This window comes from Camelus ferus, chromosome 35 (genome assembly GCF_009834535.1).
Source record: "Camelus ferus isolate YT-003-E chromosome 35, BCGSAC_Cfer_1.0, whole genome shotgun sequence".
In the NCBI taxonomy this organism is placed as follows: domain Eukaryota; kingdom Metazoa; phylum Chordata; class Mammalia; order Artiodactyla; family Camelidae; genus Camelus; species Camelus ferus.
The window spans coordinates 20791556-20815443 of record NC_045730.1 but is presented as its reverse complement, the minus strand read 5'-3'; the positions used below and the strand labels follow the sequence as shown (position 1 = coordinate 20815443).

Below are 23888 nucleotides of genomic sequence, written 5' to 3'. Positions count from 1 at the left end.
GTCAAATTCCAGTGTAGAGCAGTTTTTCAGTTATACATGAACATATATACATTCATTGTTACTTTTTTTTCTCTGTGAGCTACCACAAGATCTTGTATATATTTCCCTGTGCTATACAGTGTAATCTTGTTTATCTATTCTGCATATGCCTGTCAGTATCTACAAATTTTGAAATCCCAGTCTGTCCCTTCCCAACCCCCACTCCCTTGGCAAACACAAGTTTGTATTCTATGTCTCTGAGTCTGTTTCTGTTTTGTATTTATGGTTTTTGTTTTTTTGTTAAGATTCCACATATGAGCGATCTCATATGGTATTTTTCTTTCTCTTTCTGGCTTTCTTCACTTAGAATGACATTCTCCAGGAACATCCATGTTGCTGCAAACGGCGTTATGTTGCCAGGTTCTATGGCTGAATAGTATTCCATTGTATAAATATGCGACATCTTCTTTACCTAGTCATCTGTTGATGGACATTTAGGCTGTTGGAAAGTAACGTTTTTGTTTCAACTTTTTTCCCTACAACATACACGTATTGCCGACTAAAAATTGGCACTTACCATCTGCCTCTGCTTGGATTAAGTCCCGAGCCACTGCAGCCACCGACCTCCAACATCCCCTGAAAGGAGTTCAGGGTGGAGGTCAGGAATGGGGCGCTCTGTGCTCTGGGAAAATTGGCTGAACAGGCCTTCAGATAGTTAGATATATTCAGGAGGAGATTTTTTTAGCCCAATTCTTGAGTCTCCTCGTATCTAGAAAAGCACTAACATCATTAACGGAGACACCTGCTCCTCATGACCAGCAGCAAGCATCCGACTGCACGTCCCCCCTCCACTGAAATCGGGTATAACACTGAGCTCCCCCCGCCTCTTCGGAGCAGCTCCTCAGAGCTCTCTGGGATGCTGCCTCCCGGGCTAGAGTCCTCATTTTGCCCCAAATAAAACTTAACCCACAACTCTCACGCTGTGTGGCTTTATTTTATGATGCACAGTATCACAGAAAATAAGCTTATATACTTGAACTTATAATAATAAACATTCAATATCAAACATTTCTTGACTTAAATTCCTTTTAAAAAGTGAATAATTATTGCATTTATTAAATATAGCATCTTTAAATATAAATTAACGGGTATTTGTGAATCTTAGGAAAATACGTTCTAGAAAAAATTTTAGCTAATTAGAAAAAAAAGCCATTGGGTGGAGCTTCAGAATTTCAGAAGTGGAAGAGAACTGTACTGTAACTCCAGTTCTTATTTCAAACGTGGGGATACTGAAGCTTCAAAAGACACATCAATTTGCCTGACTTTATACACTGTCCTGTAACAGAAAACCTAGAACTGAAAAAAAAGACCCAGGTCTTTGAGAAACCGGACTTGCTCTGCTGGCGCAGGGCTGAACCTGATGAAAGTGGGTCGTGGGAAAGAACCAGAATGCGGGGGCCTGGGCGAGGCAGCGGGGGAAAGGAGGGTCTCGCCTGGTCATGGATGAGAAACAGACTCACACCACGTTGTTACGATGGGCGTCCCTCAAGGGCCTAAAAACCGCTATCCAGCATGCCTGCCCCCGAGCACGTGTGGGCTGACGCGCTGGCCGACTGGGAGGCTTTCTCGGAGACACGCGAGCTGCTTTCACATTAGCTCTACACTGAAGGAGGAGAAGGAACAGAAAGCTGGTATCGACTCTTAAAAATTTACACCGAGAACCAAGGAAGTCCCCAGGAGAAATATAAAGGCTCACTGGAAGTTTTATTATGCGAACTTATTGCCAATTCAGTCGTCTTAAAAGTTGTACTATAAAACATATTGTCCTTCGCTGCTCCAAATCACATGTGGAAGGAATAATAACTTTCTTAAGGGTGTTTCTGGAATTTTCTTCTATTCTCTAACGCCAAACCTGAGACCCTTAAAGGAATGGGGGGATGGAGTTTCACCCACTCTTCTCCAGGCAATTTTCAGTTCTTTCAAAGAACAAGGGGGAAAGTCACATGGAAAGCATTCGAGCACCAAGCTGCTTCCATGTCCTCCCGAAGCCTCGGGGAGCAACATGGAAACGAACAGCAGGCAGAAGCCTGGCGGGAGCGTCACTGGTTAGGAGCTGAGAACAAACGTGCTCTTCAGCGTCCTCTCACAGCCACCAGTTTAAATGAACCAAGCAATTATTCCAGCATATACACACCTCTACGTGAAAACCTCCACCGTTATCAACTGATCAGTGCAGCCCGAAGCAACAGACAGACTGCAGAGGCCCCGTCACGGCTTGTCGTGGTGTCTTACAGCATGTGCAGGACAAGTGGTGCCTGCCCCGGCCCCGCCCCCGCCCTCCCATCCCCTCTGGGGGGAGGGCTGGTCTTGGGCTGAGCTTACCTCACAGCAAGCTGTCTCTCATCAGCCCTCCAAGGAGAGCAGGATAAAAGCAGGAAAGCCACCTGGGACTTCACAGAGCCATCCCAAAAGGGAAGCAAGGTGCTCTTCTTCCCTGCTCTCTGCTGCCTGGAATGTGCACCTGATGGCTGACGCCCAGGCAGCCACTTTGGGCCATCAGGTTGATGGGCTGGGGCTGTCATACACACCAGCCCTGGGATGCCAACTGCTTGACTTCTTTACATAAGAGGGAAATACACTTTTAGCACATTTAAGCCACAGCTGTGATTTGGGGAACTAGGGGTTGTACACTGCCATGCTTAGTTCTAATAATAAAGTCAAAGATTCACCGAAAAGTATTTATCAAATAGTTAAAAAATGATACAGAGATCTTGATTTTTGCTTTAGTGCTATAAAATGTAAATCAAGTTTCAGTGTATGCCAGTAACACCAGGCACTGAGGAGAAAAAGCAAAAGTGAGTTTGTAGAACAGAGAACCAAAGCACCCTCCTCCCCAAGCACAGCAGGACAGCCGCGCCTCTGCGTACCAAGGTCGGAGTCACATGGGCTCCCTGCTTTCCTCATCTTGGGTAGTGTTTTATTTCCAGCCTTGGAAAAGTGAGGAGACTGTTGGTCAGATCATAGCAGGAGCAGCTTCCATCATGTAAAAGCCCTGTCTCTTCCTTTCCTCTGCCTCCTGGAATGTTCTGACACAGTTAATCAGTCCAGCCTTCTAAATTGAGGAAATGGAGCTCAGTCAGTCTGCTTTTAGACACAGTTAAGAAATAGACATTAAAAAGCATAACCAGGAAATCTTATCTTCCAGAGGTCACTGCACAGATGAAATATGAGAGGATCTGTGAATCCCCTCCGTAAACACGAAAGTACAGTACAAACAGCATTAGTACTGATTCTATGTTACATTCACCAAAAAAGGAAAATGGAACACTTTCCCACCAGGAGGAGAAGGTGCTTTGCAATTTTCTATCACTTTAATTCTTCAAAAGTTTCTATAAAATTGATGTCTTTAAAAAAAAAATCAATGCACATTAAGGGCTAATTTTAATTCCTTCATCTCCACCTGTTTAACAGTTATCAGTAACGCTTCCATTTCTAGATATTTTATTTAGAAAAGCCTTTAGTATACACGAGGCACAGAGTAAGTGTGACAAATTCTCAGAATCACTCAGGTTAGAAAACCCATGTTTGATACACAAACCTGAAGACACAAAGAAGATGCCCGGCACGTCCCACTGACTTTTCAAGCTGTTATTTTTCAAAGTATTGTTCTTCCTGGCCCAGAGCAGACGCACATTTGTTGAAGTGGGATTAAGTCAAAAGGTCAACCCACCATTCCTGCTGTAGAGACTGAAATCTCACCCTCCTCGTCCACGTGGGCATCACATCCCTACTGCTTCCCACCGTGAAGAACAACCACCAATGACTCAGGACACACCAGTGCAGACACTCGCCGGTGCAGCAAGGAGGAAAGAGCCATGTGCTTAAGGCCCACTTGCTGTCTGTAACACACCTGCTAAGACCCTGCAGCCTCTCTAACTAAAGCCTAAATGTGGAAGACAGGACCACACCCGTGGCAAAGGGCAATCGGAGGCTGGCTCCTTGGCCCGACTTCATCTCTTCTCAAGAGCTGTGGGCAGCACCTTGAGAACCTGGTACCCAGCTCCTCAAAAAGCTGTGCCTCCTAATAATTCACAACAAAGCGAGCGTCATCCAGCTCAGCGGATCTCCCTGCGTCCCTACGGTGCGCGTCCACTTTCTCTTTGTTTTCTCAGTTGGGAGACACTCCTTTTTTGAAAGTCTCCCTCCCTGCAGTAGAAGTTCTCAGTTTCCCAATCACAACAGTCTTGTGATGGGAGGATGACAGACCTGACAAACACAGAACAGGATTTATTCCTCCATTACCACTTGATATGTTTTTGTCACGTGGACTAAAAAAACGGGGCAGTGGGATATCGAGGTCATACCTAATTCACACAATTATCAACTGTCACCTTACTGCCACCTCCTGAAACAGGCACCTGGTCACGAGGTTTCCTCCTTCCCTTGACCCATGGATTCGATGACTTCTCCCCAGACACAATAGCTTATTGCAAAGAAGTCCGTTTCACCTTTTGCTGTTAAACTGAACTTGCATGTCTGATCACGGCTTCACTCCAACACTCACAAACACAAACCAAGGACACGCCCATTCGACAGTGTCTCTAGACGTCATGGACACACTGCTTAGCTCGTTCTTGCAGGTAAGTCCTCGTCAGCTTGCTGTGTTTTCAGTAATCATTACCTCTTTGGATAGTTTATTACACATTTACCATTTCTTTACCCAATTCAGTTAATTTGGTGCATAAGATTTCAAAAGACTGCGTTCCCAAAATGCTGATATTTAACATCCATGGCCTTTTTTTTAATCAAGTAGTTCCACAAGGCTGTCAAGGAAAGCAATCAGGTGTGTGTGGTGATTGCTGCTGCAGAGTCTCTGGTCCTGCTCCATTATCTCACAGACGTTTACACACCCTTGTTAATATTATTTCATCAGTCTATTAGGAATTGAAATTAAACTAACTGGATGCTAATTTTTTCTTTTTAAAAACAATCGACTTAATTTCCCTTGCTAATTCTTTATTATTTCTAGTACTGAGGCCCACCACTTTCCCATATATATATATGGGGGGGGGGGGGGCATGCACAGCCCTGAACGCCTGCAGACAGCACCAGCTCTGACACTGAGCAGAGGTGGCCGTGGCCGCAGGTGTGACTCCAGCCACTGAACACAGCACCTGCAGCCCTGCGAACTGTTCTGCCTCTGCTGCCGACAGCCCTGAAGGTCACTGCCTCCTGTAAAATCCCGCAACATTATAGTTCATGTACTTTCTAAAAGGTACAAAACTGTGAAATTAGTCTGTTGTTTGTGTAAAAAGCGGGCGGGGGGTGGCGTTGCCTTTGCTCATCTCAGCCTAAACTAACTCCAGAAGGACGGGGACACACGGACACACGGACACACGGGGACACACACACACACACACACATACACACACAGAGCCCTGAGGGCCCCCAAGGGAGGGCCTGACAGCTTCGGGACGGCGGTGGCACTCGTAACTCTGGCATCTTGAGCTGTATGCAAGTATCACTTATTCAAAAAATATACACTATCATTCGCAACCCAGAGAATCAGAATCCCCCACAAGATGCTTACCAGAACTTTTCTTAAAGAAACTATCTTCCCTCAAATCCCATGATAATTCAAATATCCATGGAAAGAAAACAGATCAGTAACATCGAGCAACAATTACCTGAATGCTGGTTAGCTCTCAGCCCCAGCCGAAGGACACAGAAATAAGATGCCTGGAGACTGAGACGGGAAGGAGGCATTACAAAGCAAGAACATGAAAGAAGTGGCGACCTGTGGAAACCTGCTCATTTTCTTTGAAATAATTACTTGACTAAAGGAACTCAGTATCGAGGGTCTGGAATGCACCAAGAGGCAATCCAGCAGGGCGGACGAGCGGGGGCAGGCCTCAGGTTTCTCCTCGGGCTGATCCTAAATGAAAAACATTTCCTTGGCTCCCAGAATCCTATACCTGCACCGTCCCCCTCAGCGGAAGAGCGGGGAGGGGAGAAGGAAGCAGGGAGACGGTGGCGGGGGGCGGGGGGGGGGGGGGGGTCCTGAGCTGTAAGTCTCGGGAAGGGGCGGACGTGTTTCCTGCACAGAAAAACTAACAAATCCCTGGCCAGGAGTAACCCAAGCATTTAAAAATCAATCTTTACATCATTATTATAATGATTTTCACCTCAAAAAAAATGGATTTTGCTCACAGAGTTGCATCCAACCGGTAAAAAGCTGGCACAGAGCTGCATCAAGGACAAAGGAATGGCCATCATGATGGCAGAGGAACTCGTGTGTTGTGGCCCAGGTTCCTCTGAACCTCCCCCCAGGAAGGCCAGGTCACATATCACGACCAGTGTAGTGAGGGTGCAGCGCTCCATTCAGACACAGAGATGGGGTCACCCCCGTGTCTACACCTCCTGCCTCAGAGGAGCTTTGTGCAAGCACCACGTAAAACCACAATTAATTAGAAGAACAAGGACTTCATCGCATGATCCATGTGATCATTCTGCAGACCAGTGTGGACACGTGCCCTGAGATGAGCTGCCCGGCACTCTGGCCACAGCTTGGTGCTGGCGGGTGGGTGTTCTGCTTGCGGAGTCACACAGGGCCCCTCACCCTAGGTTCGGTGCTCTGTTGTCGCAGTTTCAAATTTATAATCACTGTTGAGCAAGGGGCCCACACCTTCACTCTGCACTGGAGCCTGCCAATGGTGCGGCCCAGGCTGCCCTGCCTCTCAAGCTGCGGTCTGGGGGCCAGCAGTATGAGCATCCCCTGGGGACCAAGAGACGCAGCATCTCAGCCTGCAGCTGAGACCTGCACCTGGACAGGACACCGCCAACACTGACGTGCATGTGACAATCTGAGGGGCGGCGCTCCGCTGGAGGTAATGCTGCCCGAAAACCAGAGCACCTGCAGAAGTGCCATGAGGCAGAAGACGCAGATGCTTCCAACACCAACAAAGCTCCTGTGAGTAAACAGCAGTGGGCAGAGCAGCGTGTTACAGAAATAGACGCACAGAGCTTGGCTGAACAGAGCTGGTCAGTCCTTCCCTTAAACTCATCCAGCAAGAGCTAAGTGCCCATCGACAGAGGGCTGGGTAAAGAAGCTGTGGTGTAGTTACACAACAGAATACTACTCAGCCATAAAAAAGGAGAAAATGACACCCAGCAACATGGATGGACCTGGAGATTGTCCCTCTATGTGAAGTAAGCCAGAAAGAGAAAGAAAAATACCGTATGATCTCATGCATATGTGGAATCTAAAAAAAAAGAAAGAAAGAAAAAGAAAAAAGAGGAGACTATGAACTCATCTACAAAACAGACTCGCAGACACAGTAAACAATCATATGGTTACTGGGGAAAGGGGGTGAGAAGGGATAAATTTGGGAGTTGATATTTGCAAATGTTAGCCAGAATATATAAAAATACATTTAAAATTTAATTCTGCAAAGCACAGGGAACTATGTTCAATATCTTATAATAACTTTTAATGAAAAAAGAATATGAAAACAAACATATGTACATACACGCATGGCTGGGACACTATGCTCGACACCAGTACACACTGTAACTGACTATACTTCAATTAAAAACAAAACAAAAACAAAAAAGCGAGAGCTTCAAATCACATTTAAAACATGTAGCACTGTCGAAGGCCATCCATTTCACCCACCCAACCACCCAGGTGTGTACGCTGAAGCCTTGGCTTCACGGCTTCACAAGGCAACTGCATCTTCAGTCTCCAAAGAAAGGGCCCCGAAGAGGTGACTGACCTGGGCCATCAGGCAGCCCTAATCCAATAGGGCAGGTGTCCTTTTAAGAAAAGGAGATTGGGACACAGGGAGAAGACGGCTGACCACAAGCCAGGAAGAAAGGCCTCAAACCACCCCGCCCACACCCTGACCTCGGGCACCCAGCCTCCAGGACCGCACGGAAGCTTCTGCTGTCTAAGTCACCAGTCCGCAGTCCCCTGTGGTAGCCACCCCAGTAAGCTTCCGCAAGCAAACTTCAAAAAGAACTGAAGAGTGTCAAACAGCTTCTTCCTCTTTCTGACAACATCCATGAACTGACTGTCTCTGATCAACCATGAATTCAGTTCCATTAAGGGGGACATGGTATCACGTTTCTTTTTTAAATTCTCCAGCTGGCCCCACATGAGAACACCAAGGTGCGTCCTCGCCGCAGTAACACAGATCAGTAATGCACAGTGTTGGCTCCTAATTCCTAGGACTAAACACACAGGAACTTGCAAGCAGATGGAAGAAAGAAAGTGACCTGGTCGTCACCTTAAGGTGACCCAGCGCTGACCTCTGTTTCTGCCATTTATACAAACACTGTGAACATCCCACAAACCAGCATCCTCTCATGCGCTTGCGAGATGTACGAATATGCCGATGAAACTTCTACCCTGACCTTCCCTGCAAAGCCGACTGCCGCGCTCCCCCGGACCCGATGTGAGGGGCGGGGGGTCCTCAGCGCGTTCTCAGTCTTGTCTCTCCCACACAGGCAGGCAGGCAGTGGGCGCCAGCGGGCGTGCACCTGAGCGGGGCTGTCCCTCAATCACCCTCCAAACCGTGCTTGAAATCAGTGCTGAAGGAGGAACCAGGCTCAGAAGGTCGACTCAAATAGCCCCGGAAGCGGGGACGAATCAGACGGCTCTCTGCACTTCTTCTCGTTTCAAAGCCCACGAGGTGCTGCCTGGGTGACTGCGCCCTTTGCTCCCCTCCCCCCTCCACCGTGGGGGAAAGGAGGAAGACAAGGCACGTTTAGCTGAAGATGCCCACAGTGCAAAAACTCACAGCTGACCACATCTTCGTGGCTTCAGAGCACAGTGCTGCCACTGACCATGTTAAACCACGTGGGAGAAGCATGGCAGCCGTGAACCCAGTGAAGAAGGGCCCTCATCTTCCCGTGAATCGCAGGAGAGGACAGGGCTCAGACCCTCCCAGGTGTGCAGAGAATCATCCCCAAGAGCAGGCACCACAGGTGGGAGTCCACGGGGCCTGCAGCTGCCCCTTCGGGCTTCTCCAACAAAGACGCGCGAGTGAACCTTGTAAACCCTGCATCTAGAAGATGCTTCAGGCCAAGGACTCAGACGCCAAAAAAATCTCTTTCTGTCACTACTGTGGCCGTTTATTAAACCCTGCCCTCCTGCCACTGGAGACCCAATCAACCTGAGACCGCTGCTTCTCCCCAGAGACTGGCCCGCGTCCGCAGGACGGCCGCAAAACAAGGCCAGGAGGAGCAGGGGACAGACACGCCTGCACCACTCCTCTGCCTGACCCCGTGTCCCCAGGCCCCTGCCACACGCCACATCTCTCATCCACCTCCAGGAGTGGAGTCCCCATTTCTGAGCCTGGGCCTCCTCCCAACGACTAAGTAAATCTTACTTTATCTCTGCGTGTGCCCGGTGGGGCTCCATTACCTCACTGTCATCATTAGCCGTCACTGACGAGCGGGGTCTGTCTGGCTTTGTAGTGAATACAAACGGGGCAGGGAGGGAGCCGACGCAGGAGGCGAACTTGCCTGTCTTCCGCCATTGGCGCTTCCTCTCATCCGGACGGCGCGTGAGGGACCCCAACCTAACAGGAGCTGGAAGCCCTCCTCGCACAAGCTCACACGACGCAGGCAGGCAGGCTGCGGCAGTGAGGGACCGGCTCAGACAGCAGGGCGGACAGAGAGCGCATGTGATGGGGGGAGCCCTGAGCACCAAGACTGAGGACAAGCCGGAGACGAGGAGGGGCCCACTGCTCTAAGACGGGGGAACAGAGCTCCCGGCAGGGAGACAGGAAAGCACAAGATCCTAGCTGGAAACGCACGTGGTGGGCTTGACCCCCACGCGGCCGACGTGCAGGTGGGTGAGGCACTGACTATCAGTGCACGATGAGCAGAGGGAGTTCTTTCAAAAGGAAATGAGTAGTGTGATGAGTGTGAGTTATATTCGGGGGGGGGGCAGAAGAGCTGCACAGGAGGGAAGGGAAGGAAGGAGGGCTAAGCCTGCAGGACACAGCTCCACAGTGTAACTCACCAAGCAATAAACTCCGAACTTCCCTGAAAATAAGCACTAGATACAGAGATCCACGTCCATGCCACCCACCTGTAGTTGAAGGTTTTGCAAAATTCAACAAATAGTTCTTACCTGAGCACCTCCTTGTACCCGGTGTGTAACACAACAAGCATTGTGATGACAGACACCAATAAACCACGCTAACATGCACCAGAGTTAACACACACCTTTGTAACACAGGACGCACTTCACTTGTGACCACCCATTTAGATGAACCAGCGTGCGCCCGTAAACACACACACGCGCACCTTCCAGCACTGAAACCTGTAAGTCACCAAAGGCCTCAGAGCTATTAGAAAACATTAATTCAGTTCCTCAAGCTAAATTACATTTCACCATTTCCATCAACGGACGTGAACAGAACCTTGAGATGATTAATGTTTTATCAGTGATAGCCCAGACGGGAGCAGAGAGGACACCACCTCGGATTTAGGACGTCAGCTCCATGCCACCGAGGAAGGGAAGGAGCTATCATTCATAAGAGCATTATTATTATTCATATCAGTAAAAACTTGATAAAGTAACTTACTTAGGAATTCATTTCTGTCATTTCAGACTTGATACGGTTTTCTCGCTGGAAGCTAGGAGACCGGCGGGTTTGAGAAGCCAGACAATGTCACGGCTGAGGAAGGGGAGTGACCCCGGGGCCCGGCCGCGGGCAGGAACACCGCAGCGTGGCTGGACGCGCTTCTGCCACTCCGCTGCTCAAAACTAAGCCTCCTTTTGCTGGTTTACATTCACTGGGGCCTGCAGGCAGGACTCGCGCCTCTCCCCTGGCACTCAGACCACGGCCTCCTCTCCGGCTCACGGAGAACAGAGGGGAGGTTTACTCCTCAGACAGTCAGTCTCCACTTGTGGGGGCAGCGCAGAGCTGGGGGACACGGGCTGTCAGCGAAGGCTGGGCGGTCGGAGCTTGGGGTGTGAGGGACCCAGGGTGGGTGCCATCAATTTGGAAGAACAACCTACACTTAATGATGACTACATTTAAACCACTATTTCCAACCAGCACCAGAAACAGTGCACAGTCCCCTCCAACAGGAAGAGGTACGCGCGGGGGGGGAGCTCTGGGACCTACTACACAAACACACACGTCACCGAAGGAAGCTTGGGCCTCCGCGCTCCTCGCACACGGCTCTGCTCAAGGCGAGAAGAGCTCACGAGGAGGAGTGAGTGATCCCAGCATTCAAGAAAGACAGGCCACCCAGCTGCGGAGTCCCTCCGAAGGCAAGTGGGGACAGCGAGAGGATGTGGCCCTAGAACAAGTCAGACCTGGCTTTCACCCCGGCCCCTCGGACGTGGGGCACCTGGGAACTCTAATCGGGTGAGTAGTCGCCTACAAGAAAGCCTTCACCTTTAATGGTGGGAAACAGGGCAGTGTCCCCAGAACTCGTGAGCAAGACAAGGCTGCCATCACCCCGTTCCCTCAGCCTGGTGTTGAGGTCCACCCATGGGACGAGGCATGAAGAATAAAAGGTGCAAGGACTGCAGAGGAGGAGTAAAAGTTACCTACAGGAAACACGTGGACCGTCTGAAACGAACAGGTCAAGTGCTGGGGGAGTGTGGAGCAAGAAACACCCACACCTCCACCCACAGACACGCGCAGAGTGCCCGCGGCCATGCTCAGGGCTTGTGTGAGCCCAGGGCTGGGGGGCGGCCCGCGTGGTTGCCCCCCAACTCCCCGCCCAGGCAGCAAGAGGCCGACGGACAAGAACTGGAAACAAACAAACTGGAAAGCACCAGAAGGCACAACCCTTCTGTGATCACATGACGAGCAACTGTCAGCAGGGTCGAGGACAAAGCCGCCTCCGCGAGAATCCTTTCCTTGGCGGAAGTTCTAAACAACTGTTACGGTTACTATCAAGTTTTAACTTTAAAATTCAAATGAGCATATTCTGTGGCTTACGCCTTAGTAAACATTGTTTTTCACCCAGAGGGTAATCAGAGAACCCAGGACAGAGTCTCCCACGGCCACCACAAACTCAGCTACCAGACTCGTCTGGGTAAGGTCCTAACCCTGAGACGCCCCTCGCGCTTGCACGGGCCCAGGTGGCCTCGCCGTCCCTGAGGAGCTGCCTGGCGCAATGCTAAGACAAGTGGTCGCAATGAGAGAGAAACACAACCGAGCCACTGCAGTCTGTCACTCCCCGTGGGCCCTTGGACTTTTCCTTTGTGCTGGAACATCTTCAACTGTGGGGCCTTCCTCTGAAACCCACTAGGATGATTTCCAGGGAAACAGAGACACTGCACTTCTTGGAATTTATTGTGAAATGGAATTTTTATGACTCTCTGCCAAACGTATCTTTATGTTTAAGACTTACCCTAACCAATTACTTCTACAGAGGGTGTTGCTTTATGTGAGAGAAAATTTTCAAAATTAGTATTATAAAAAAGAAGTTGCTCTTTGTTGAAACATAAAGACAGGCTGACAAATCTGGTTATCCCATCTACTGAATGTGAACATACAAACAGACAAACCTTGACAAGGCAACTGATCAAACTGGAGAAGGCTCACAACCAGAAGCCACACCGTTGTTACTCATGACCGTGACAGACCAACATGCAGGTATACACGGCTCACTTTTTGGGAAAAAAAGATTTCAACATAAGTAAAAACTACTCCTCCATTTCTTTTTCCATTTTTGGGAGTGTGTGTGGATTCTAATACTTACTTTCCTGACTGACATGATTAAACACTGGAGATTCACTAAAGGAAACCTTTCATTGCATTTCTTTTCTGGAGGTTATTGTTTTGTGTCTCAAGTCATAGTAACTAATGAAGGTAATTCTGTTGGATAGCAGGGTGCTGTAAGAAGATCCATGCTGGTGTCAAAGACGTTAGGTGTCCCCGTAACTGGGAGTACCCCCAAACTGGAAAAAATCCAAATACCCTCAGCAGCAGAATGGATAAAAGAAGCTGGGGCCCAACCCTGCAATAGGACGCTGCCCCAAGGGAACCACTCCTCCGAGCCAACAACGTGGAAAAACCTCACAGACTTAGCAACAAGCAAGTGAAGTCAGAGACAACAGAGGGGAAGGTCTGATCTCACTTCTGAGAAGCTCAAGAACAGGAAAAACCACGCACAGTGATCGGTCAGAGCAGAGGGCAGGGGACTAACCGTCCGTTGGCAAAATGGGTCCAAGGAGCCCCGGGGCACGGGAACCATGCCAGGTCCCAATCTGGGTGGCAGTCACCCGGGTCCATAAAGACATACAAGTTCTCAGCCCTTCACTACACACATACGCGTCGATGCTTAAAGGCCTTTTCTACTGCCCACATCATGCCTACAATTAACAGGAAAAGGTTAAAAAAATATAAAATGTATATCCAAGATCCTTAGTACTTAAAAAATTGTTAAGCGTTTAAAGCAGCAGACAGTGCCTTAATTTTTACGTTTCAAAACGTTGTATCCTTTAATGAGACAGTTGAGCAGAAAGAGACTCGTGGAAAGAAGAAAGAACAGTCAGGAACCAGAGCAGCAAGCGGGTGCCAGGATTCAGCAGAGCCGGCAGGACCTGTGAGAGTGTGTCAGAGAAGTAACTGTTGTGCTGTGACAATCACTCTGCTGGTAGCTCATCAGGGTGTCCCGGAGCAAGGCCACCGCGCCTCCGTGAGAGAGGCCCGCCTGCCCGCCTGCCGTCTCTGCCGCTCTGCTAACGAAGCTGCATCCTCGCTTCCGTCCACGCTCATCTCTGCCCTCGGTGGAAATGTGCCCTTGGCGGCAACGTGCCCTTGGTAGGGGAGACCCGACATCTCCAGAACCCCAGGGGTTACCACTCTTTGTCTGATGACAACATGAACTTGCCTGGGTCTGATCAGCAAAGACGGTCCCTTCTGCCTAATTCCCTCCAAAATACGACCAAAAAGAAGGCAGGCAAGAGCAAGGGAGCACCGGAAACAGGCACTTCAGGACTGGGCAAGTCTCCCTGCGCTTGGGGACAGCGGCTCCCAATTGAGTCGGAGCTCAGAACTGCAAACGGAACCTCTAACTAGCATTCAGCAAAGAGCGGGGACGCCCACCGCTCCCTTCAGACCAGAAGTGGTGACAGTGCGTGAGCGACGTCCACCCACTTGGCAGACGGGGAGGGGGAGCAGAGAAGGGAAAAGTGCGCCAGAAAGCACGCAGGCTGCACGCGGTGGTCAGGGCACAGAGAAGACCGCCGACAGGCTGCCCATCGCACGGTGCCCGCCTCCCGGAGGGCAGGTGGCCAAAGGCGTCTTCAGTCCCAGCCACGAGAGAGAGAGAGAGAGAGAGAGAGAGAGAGAGAGAGAGAGAGAGAGAGAGAGAGAGAGAGAGAGAGAGAAGAAAAAGAAAAGAAAAAACACCTAGCCTCACACCCCCCAAAGAACCTGTTTCCTTGAAATCTTACCAGACAAGTGGACTCCCTCATTTCACAAAACAGGCCCCAAAGCAGAGGGCAAACACCCCACGAACGGCACCTCTGGGGGAGCTAGGCAGCTGTGAGCAGCCAGTCCACACGCCAAGTAGCCTCTTGCTGGGCCTGCCAGTTCCCTCAGGCAGGCGGGCAGGCGTCCATGGGCACGCGCTGGGCGGCGGCACGGGGACCCCACACGTGGGCAGAGCCACCAAGAGCCAGGGGAGAGGGAGGCTGGGGCTGCGGACAACACGCCCAGTCCCGCCCACTCAAGCAAGACTTCTCACAGCTGGTGGGTGGGCCTCCAGGGCCTGGGGGGCAAAGAAGTCAGCGGTGCCCTCGGGCCGGCTCGGCCGGCACCGCTGGGACGTGGGAGGCGCTGCCCAGATTTGTGCACAGATGCCTTATTTCGTGGTAAATGTGCGTCAGCACAAACTTCAGTCTTTGGGGGCCTAGAGCCCAAGTTCCTCGAAAGGCAGGACTGAATTTTCTGCGTTTTACAGATTTTGAAACTGACAGCGCCTCACCCTCTTGCACCCGTAAAGTCATTACTCCAGATACATTAAAACCATAAAAATATTCCATCGTTGCACAGATAAACTCACAGCACATGCAATCCATGTTTGCAAACAACCCTCCAGGGCGTACATGGACGTGCCAGGCAGCAGCATATCTCAGCCGCATCGGAAATACATGCGTGAAAGCATCCCCAGGACGAGGCTTCAGGCAGGGGCTCTGTGCCGACACGAGGAATCTTAACGCGGAACAGCCAGACGACCAGGTGAACAACTGAGTAGCTTCCTGGGACCGTCAGGAGGGAAGAGAGGATGGATGGAAAATGAACAGATGAAAGAAAGAGACCCTCGGCGTTTTACACAAACTCCAACCACCACACAATCCCGGACAGCGGATGTCCGAGGTGACGTCTGCCTTCACAGCCCTTTTCTGTTCTGAATGTGTAGAGAAAAGGGAGGAAAGGTAAACTCATCTTTAGGCCCCTGTCAGACCAGAACCTGTGTGTCTGGCACCCTCGGAGCTCATTCTGCAGCCAGGGGGCCGGGGGTCACCAGTAAGGGGAACCCGGTTCCGAGACCTAGGACGGATGGAGCGAGGCCAACCCCGTCTGCTCGGCCCTCGAGCACCTGACTCTGAAAGCTGCAGGTGCTCCTCCCTGGTGGGTCCGAGGGGCCCCTGCTGGGTGTAGGCTCTGCCGGCTCGGCCTGATGCAGTGGCCTCTGAGCCAGGCGCCCCGCACGCTCACCCTGCGCCGGTGCCGGCCCAGTCCAGGGCGCAAGTCCGTTTGCTCTCAGGAAGGCGCTCCCGTCTCTGCCTGCCACCCGGACCCACCATATGCAGACACGGCAGCTGGGTTAGGCTGTGTCCCTGTTCCACACAACAGAGAGGAGCAGCGCACAGCGCTGTGGGGACAGGACTCCGGATGCAGGCAGTACCAGCAGACCCCACCTTCCAGGACAGCGGGGACGGCAAACAGACCACATGACGACGTGTGTTAATCCAAGGAAAGGAGGCTTGTCAGCACCAAGAACAAACAGGAGGAAGGTTCCAAGGAGCTAGAACTTTCAGGCTGAACGGCATTCACTCGCTCAAGAATCCTCACGGAGCTCTGAGAACACTCGAGACCCGCCAGGAAGGAGGCTTTTTGGCTGTGGGGGTGGGGGTGGGAGGTCTGTTTTGTTTCACGTCGTGACCTTCACTGACTATAAAACAAAAAGGGCTGAGCTCCGTATATGATTGACTCTAGGTTTTATAAAATGCTCTGCCCAACAGAAGGGTCAGAAAATCCCCATAGCGTCTGGTTACTGAAAACATACAAGGCTTCTTTGTATCTGCAAATCCGACTGGCTCGGCTATGTGTGTGTTGATAGCAAACTTCAAAATTTTTCATCTCTTCATGATTCAAACAAGTCAGAAGCACCCAGGGAAACACATCCATGTGAGATGGGGGGGGGGGGGGGAGTGGTTCTCTTTTTTTTTCTAAAAAGGCCTAGTTGCTGAAAACACTCTGGCCCCTGAACAATTTAGGAGAGCTGGAATCAGTCTATTTCCATGACATTTGCTCTGAAAAATGAAAGAAACGTATCAATCTAGAATTAGGCACAAGGACCAGTTTATCCTTACACTCATTACTCAATGCTTACCTGGAAGTAAAACCCTGCAGTGGCTGGGAAAATGATTTATAACTTTTACAGGTATTTTGTGTTTACTAGTTACTTGTAAAACAGGAGGTAACACTAGTATGAATGTTTTCCATCACAATTTTGTTCCTTGTAACAGACATTTTAACATAATTGGGCCTAACAACTAAGTCAGCTTACTGTTAAACAGCTGCAGTCCTCAACACGCCGACCAGAACGTGAGGCAGCCCCAGGAACGCAGACACCCACTGAGGAAGCACCCCCCTTGCCGAGGCGTCGTCCAAACAAGCGGAAGGCAGAGCAGACGACACCCCGGCCGTCGCCGGGCACACGGGCCTCCTGCAAGGGCTGAGGCAAAGCTCAAGGGGGCAACTCCAGGTTTTCCTGATGACTTTTCTGATTTAATTTCAAGTACGGCCAGAAAAATTAACTCGGCAAATCACAAAATTAATGCCATTTCCAGAAATTCTTCCTTATGAACTTCAAACAGGGCAATCAGAATAAAATCACAGGAGGTCTGGACAAAAAATTTAGACCCTGGCCCAGCCACGAGAATTCCACTCCTGAGGTCCCTACACAACTGTGCACAATGAGATCAGAGGCCAGCAGCTGAAGACTGATACGTGTATTTTAATCCATGTGTATGAAGATGGGAAACAAATTTAATGCCTGATGTTTCAAATAAAGTAGTTCAAATACAGGACACACCAAACAGCAGTGTGTAAGCTACACATAAACACAGGTACCAGCCTGAAATGTGTATAGAAGTGTGTTACTCACCCGAGTTTTACAGCTATGTTTAAAATGCATCAAAAATACAAAATTTAAAAACATATAAAATCTTTTTCCAAATACCCTCAAATCCTTAAACATACAGACTCTTCCCCCATCGGTCAGAGAGAAATGATCCCTTAGGAAGAGGACAAGCATGATTTCTAAAAAGGAACACAAAGGCCTAAGACAACATCACGTGTGAACAGTTTTCAGCCCCTCATACGCTTTTTGCAAATGGTCCCCGTGGACCTGTGAGAGCATCCATGGTGAGAGAGCGACGGCGCGGGGCGGCGCAGGAGCCGCCTGCACCCTTGGACCAGCCGTGGGAAAGGGGGGTGATTAATGTCCTTATCAGGAAGACTGGGGCGACGGCTCCCACCCCAGAGACCAGGAGTGGGGTTTAATGCCACAGTGGATGCAGAAAGCTTCCTAGTTCTGATGCAGAGCCCTGGACACGGTGAACGGAACCTATTACCTACTGTCAGTCATCACAGCCACATGGCAAGGTGGGCACCTGTGGTCTCCCCACAGGAGAGGTGAGGGCCTGAGACACTCAGTTCCTGACCCGCGAAATGGCTGAGCAACCATGGGCTGGAGACCAGCTGGCGGGAGGTGACCACGTACGTACCTGGCCAGCCAACCGAGGACACAGTGCCAATGAATCTCAGATAAAAATTCAATGTAATTCATCTTTCAAGTTAACATACATAATTCTCCAAGCAGCCATCAAACCTGAATCCACACAGGTGACGACAATTCAACAAAGGTCCTTACAGTACAAATATTAATACATACTCACAGAGAAAATCCATCTCACAAAATAACTTCTTTTCTGAATGTAAAGGCATGCTCAGAACCCACCCACGACTGCTCAAGCACTTCAAGTGTTTTAAGTCATTAACAGAAGCTTACTTTTCCACTCTTATAAAAACACATGAAGGACAGCAAAGTGAGCAGTACACGAGGAAGCCGGCATGCATGGTGACTAGTGTGTGCACTCGTGTGCTGCCGGCTACCCGCTTGCTTTCTGACACAGCTCAGTGTTCACCTTCCCAAGGTCTAATCTGTGAAACGCAAAGATGCAGGAAACCTTATTTTCATTAGAGGGAGGTCCCAAAACATTTTTATGGCTTGAAATTTGAGCTCAGCAACATCTGTGCAATTACAAAGTATATCTTGCAGGAGTAACAGGGCTATGTATCATCAGCACATACCAGTAGCCAATGTTAAAATCATTAAGTTTTATCTAATTACAATCCACTCTCTGAAATGCATGTAGTCCAGCTCACAATTAATCATAATTATCCAGCAACACAGCACCGGGAGGATGAGCCAGTGTGTGGCCTTCTTTCCTCTTCTGCCCATTACAGGAACAGAAAGAAAACTCAGACAATATGGCACCGCAGGAAAAGGGCAAACAAATTCATTTCCTGGAGAACAAAAGAAGGTTTAAAACATGGTTGTCTGCCCAGTGCTCTCTGGGGATCAGCTTCCAAGTTCCTGAGTTTATGGAGGAAACCACTGAGGGTCAGTCACTGTGCAAAACATATCTTTCATCTTTTCCTAAAACCTTGGTTAACTCTTATTTTAAATTCGCTTTTTAAAATTATGCTGCACCCCAAGCTGCATTTTATGATGCTCGGCTAATCATGAACCAGCGTGTACAAATCACCACAAACCAGGGCCATCACTGAGAACACACTCCTCAGAAGGTTCTGTACTGGGACAAGCGTGCAAGACAGAAGCGTGTTAACACCCACACTCGCGCGCGCACTCGTGCACACACTCATCCACGTGTGCACGGCTGCTCTACTGGGTCCAGCTTTCACGGGCTGACAGCTCAGTGTGGAAAGAGGACGCAAAATGTTTCTCCTCCTTCTTCCCAGAAGCAGCGCTCGTGGTACCTGAGGCCGGCCAGCAGGTGGCGCTGCAGCTGCGACCGCCACCCTCTGACCAAGAGCCATGGGAGCTGAAGCCCTGGGACCGCAAATGTGAGGTAGGAGGTTCCCCGACAGAAGCCCGAGAGAAAGGGGGCAAAAACGACACAGTTCAAGGAAAATCAGGGTGAGGCCCCCCCAGAAGTGTGCTGTTGAGGGAGAAGGAAGCCACACAGGGACAGCCCTTCTGTTCAGTCCTCCGCGGGCTCCGACCGCTCCTTGAAATCCTGCCCTAAATGCCCAACATGCGTTTTGAAAACAAAGTTAATACTGGTTAATACTGTTACCTTTTTTGAAAAGAAAGTTCATGTTTTCGAGGTGGAGCACAGTCAGTTCACAGCGCTGTCAGTGCCTGCTGCACAGCATCGTGGTTCAGTCACACATACACGCATTTTCAAAGCTTTTTAAAGCACCTTTCGTGTCCATGTATGACTGAAAAATTGTGCTGAACACTGGAATTTGACACAACATTGTAAAATGATTATAAATCAAAAAAATGTTTAAAAAATAAAAATTTTTAAAAAAGCACCTTTCGATTCGCCTGCAGATAACCTAGCACTGAGGCCCACAACCCTATCAACTCTCTGCTTCACGGGCCAGGCAGAGCACACGGGGGACAGTCTTGCCGGGCTGGCTCTGCGCTGAGCTCAGGGCAGGGACAGCCACCTTCAGAGTGCGGGGCTCCCCTCAGGGACTGAGAGCCCGAACAGATCACCCTTAGAGCTTCAGGTTTTTATCTTTAACTTCTTAGTTTAGGTACAACTGTGAGAGGTAAAAGTTTAAAAACACATGCACACAACTTAGCTTGAAAATTTTAAAAAGGAAAACATCTGACAGTATCAGCTACCACTTCCCTGTAAACACTAGTGCTCAGCTGTACACCTGGTGTGGAATTCTATTATTACAACAGAGGATCCTTAAGACTAGGACCTTCTTAAACCCTAGCCCTGGTTTAAATAACGAAAAGAAGGGAAAAAAGCATAATTCCTCTATTACTTCCTCTAAATTTCAGGGTTCCTAATCTTAAATTTTCGTTTTAAAATATTAAGGACTTAACCCTCAATTCTGTCTGTAAGTAGCCAATGGCGCTGCCCTAAATGACCTGCAGACAAAGGCCCGTATGAAATCCACGCTCTTTGACAAGCCTGCCCAGCAGCCCAGGATGCACGAGCGCCCGGCTCTCCAGACATTCTGAGCCTTGTCTGAAGGTTCAGCAGCTCCTTTAAAAGCTGAAATACATTCCTTTCCCACCCCACTTAAAATAGCTTTTCTCAACTCTTGGTGACACCCCGGGACATCTTACAGCAGTGAAGCCAGTGTGTGAGAACACTGCCATGACATGACGGAGCCCGGGGGGGGGGGGGGGGGACGACACGTGACCGCTCTGCAATGGGGGACGGGGCCCCGCAAACCTCTGTGTCCACTGGGAGAGGATGGGCCCCAAACGAGCCAAATGCATGTGTAAATCAGCAAACACACGAGCTGCAGGCAAGACTGCCAATGTCTTTTGGCTGATACCTCCCTGCCAGGCTCTGTCCAACCGGGCCTCCAAAAGGTGGAATTCTCGTGTCTGAGACCCCATCCTTCCCACAGGCCCCACGCCCCGTCCGGCGGGGACACCTTCCTAACACGCGTGCGCCTCACACTCACATCTCCCTCCACTCTCGGCCACACGGCCACACCAGTGCTGGGTGCCATCTGAGGTCGACCACACTGTGACCTCAGCCTCCTTCCTTGTCCCTGCTTCTCCAAGGTTTCCTCATGGTCCCAGGCACACCTCCGCCTTCCGGGGCCAGCCCCCCACCCCCGCGCTCCACATCCCCCGTGGTGCCCCGTCCGCCAACACATTTCTGCAGACCCCTTACAGTCGGGCCCAACCGCCCCTCCCAGAAGGTCAAGGACGACCCCGGCACCCACAACGCCTACTGGCACTCAGGTATTCACTGGGTGAACAAATGGCTTAAATTTCCTGAATTTCATTGTATACATTTATAGTTTGTTATTTGCTAAATTTCATTTTTTAATTTTTATCTCACTACCAAGAGGAGGCTGGGAATACCCAGGCCTGGCGGGGGGGGGGGGGGGGGCTCTCTCTGGTGACCTGAACATTGTCATGGAAATAGAAGATGCTCAAATATTTAACAGAGTCTCAGAATACAAATAGCATTTCAGAATCATCTGGTTTAACTGCCCATTAAAAGTCTCTGAGTGCCTTCCACTGCATTTCCACCCCTCACTCGCAGCTGGAAGTCCCTCCCTCCCCGGGCAGCTCACAGCAATGTCGGGGGGCTCTGGCTCAGGACGACTTTCCTAATGCAGGACCCCAGCTCCTCCCTGGCATCGAGCAGAGCAAATTTCTCTGCTTCTGCGTGCCAGACAACTGACTGCTGGGTTTATGCCTTCATTTATTCATTCATCAAACACCTCCCAGCTACCTGCCACGAGCTCCTACCCCCACACCAGGCACCAGGCGACAGAACACGCCCACCACCCTGCAACAAGACCACGGGCCTCCCCCTTGTGGGGTGAAAACCAGCAGAAAAGACTGTTCAGATGACCACACACGAGACATGTCCCCAGTTCACCCACCACGCACATGGTGTATGATCTTGCCTCCCTCTGATCACTGCAGCTTCTCCTTCTAAAATGCCACCAACTTATTAGAGGAAAATAAAAATCAAGCCAAGGGGACCCAAGCGCGTGCACTCACACCAGGTGTCTGTCTCAACGTCCACGTGCTGCGTGCGCTCAGTGTCCAGAGCTCCCCTGAACACAGTGCTTGCGTGATAAGACGGTGACCATCAGAGCAGACCTGACCGCTCCGGGCCGCGTTCACTGAACACATGCTACGTAACCATGCAGCTAAACCAAGATAGTTCTCTGCCACCCTTTAAGACTTTATCCTTTGAACAACTATGTTCAGTTTTGAATAACTTAAATCTTCAACTTTAATTGTGAACAAGGCATTTGAATTTAAAACCTCTGGGAGAAGGGAAACCAAGAGACCACATCTCCACCGTTAACCAGAGGAGCAGAACACATTCCGGCAGGACACGTCTCAGCAAAAGAAAGCACCCCGTCCACTCTGCAAACCCACGCTCTCCGCCCTGGGGACAGGCTGCCGGCTGGATTCACGTGCCCCTCACCCCCGAATCAGCCTGCGGGCCACCACTGTCACTGCCAGGCTTCATGTCACCTCCCCAGGAAACGGACAGTCCTTTGGTGAGAAACTGTCCCATGACTGTTGGCACCTCCGGCAGACGTCTGTGCCCTCCTGTCGGAGTCAGGAACCCGTGGGGTAGAGGACGCAGCTTCCACCTAGTAAGCGTGACATGTGGACCTTGTCCCCTCATGTGGGGAAAGAGGGGCTGTTTGAAAAGAAACTGGGTAGAAGCCACAAAGAAAAGGATGTGGTGTGCCTAAGGACTGAGTTCTCTGCTCAAAGCCACAAAACGGGAACAAACAGTCTTGGTTTGTATATACAAAACTGAACCAAGTAAGCCACGTCATCTCAGCCCGGGGAGGTCCCTGTGAGGTCACAAAGTCGGCAAGGCGCCCCCTGCGAGGATGGCGCCGAGCCTGGGGGGACCCAATGAAGAGGCCAGCCCAGGGGCCCGGGAGCCGGGGGCAGGGCTCTGTGACACCCCTCCACCAGCATCCACCGCAAAGGACGATGGTCAGGACGTGTAAAGCCGATACCCCGCCAGCACGGCCCCTCTGGGAGGCGGGGGCTGCTCACTCCGCCCTGATGTCACAGTGGGCAGTGCCGGGGGCACCGTCTGAGGGACGTCAGTCCTCGAGGCTGTGGGTCAGTAGCCCTGAGCTCTGGGCCACGAAAGTTACAGAGGGTGACCTCGCGTGGAGTCCCCAGTCCTTGGCTGGGCTCAGCCTCTAAGTCAGGGAAAGGCCCGTGGCAGGTGCAGACTCACACGCAGGTGACCTGGTTTAGCGCCAGCGCGGACACTGGGCAGCAGGAGAAATCCAAGCTTAGCTATTTCCACTGACGTGACCTGGGGGGGTGCTTCGTTGTGAGTTTCGGAAACAGCAGTACCAAGGAGTTTCAAAGTAAGATGCTCCAGTCTACCAGAGCCCTGTCTCAGTCTGAGGATCGACGCTTAAGCCTGAATGAGGACAGACAGCGGGAGAGTACTTCTTTGACCCACGGATTACTTAAAAGCATGCTGCTTACTTTTCACACATATTGAGGATTTTTCAAATCTTTGTTACATATTTCTAGGTTAATTCCACTGTGGAACATACAGTGTATGATATCAATCCTTTAAAATTTGTTGAGGTTTTGCTTTTTGGCTTAGCACATGTTCTATTTTGGTAAAAGTTCCATGCACGCTTGAAAAGAATGTGCATTCTGCAGTTGTTGGGAGAATGTTCTATAAACAGCAACAGGTCAAGTTGGTTAACAGCACCGTTTAAATGTTCTATCACCTTAATGACTGTTGAAAATCTGCCTGTGATGTATTAGTGGTTTACAGAAGGTTGTTAAGTTCTCCAACTATGATTTGTCTATTTTTCCTTTTTGTCCTGTCAATTTTAGCTTTATGTATTTTAAAGTTAGTTGTTAGGGACATATCAATTTAGAAC

At 50.2% G+C, this 23888-nt stretch overlaps 1 protein-coding gene and 1 long non-coding RNA gene across 20 annotated transcripts in view; one reads left to right on the top strand and one right to left on the bottom strand.

The window, feature by feature from the left end:
• The window catches only part of LOC102507360 (partitioning defective 3 homolog), a 456005-nt gene that overhangs the window by 384686 nt on the left and 47431 nt on the right, over positions 1 to 23888 (bottom strand). For 17 of the 19 annotated variants that reach the window (XR_004317528.1, XM_032474032.1, XM_032474045.1 and 14 more), the window contains exon 1: positions 14417 to 14452. The exons of the other annotated variants lie outside the window; for them this stretch is intronic. Coding sequence is in view for 16 of the 17 variants with exons in the window: in XM_032474032.1 (XP_032329923.1) it covers positions 14417 to 14437 (21 nt within the window). In the remaining variant the exon portion in view is untranslated. Of the gene's footprint in view, positions 1 to 14416; positions 14453 to 23888 lie in introns of those variants that run through there. 19 annotated transcript variants of the gene reach the window in all.
• Positions 1419 to 11206, top strand: LOC116661588. Its single transcript, XR_004317534.1, has 3 exons — positions 1419 to 1519; positions 6371 to 6377; positions 11197 to 11206. It is a non-coding gene; the product is annotated as an uncharacterized LOC116661588 (long non-coding RNA).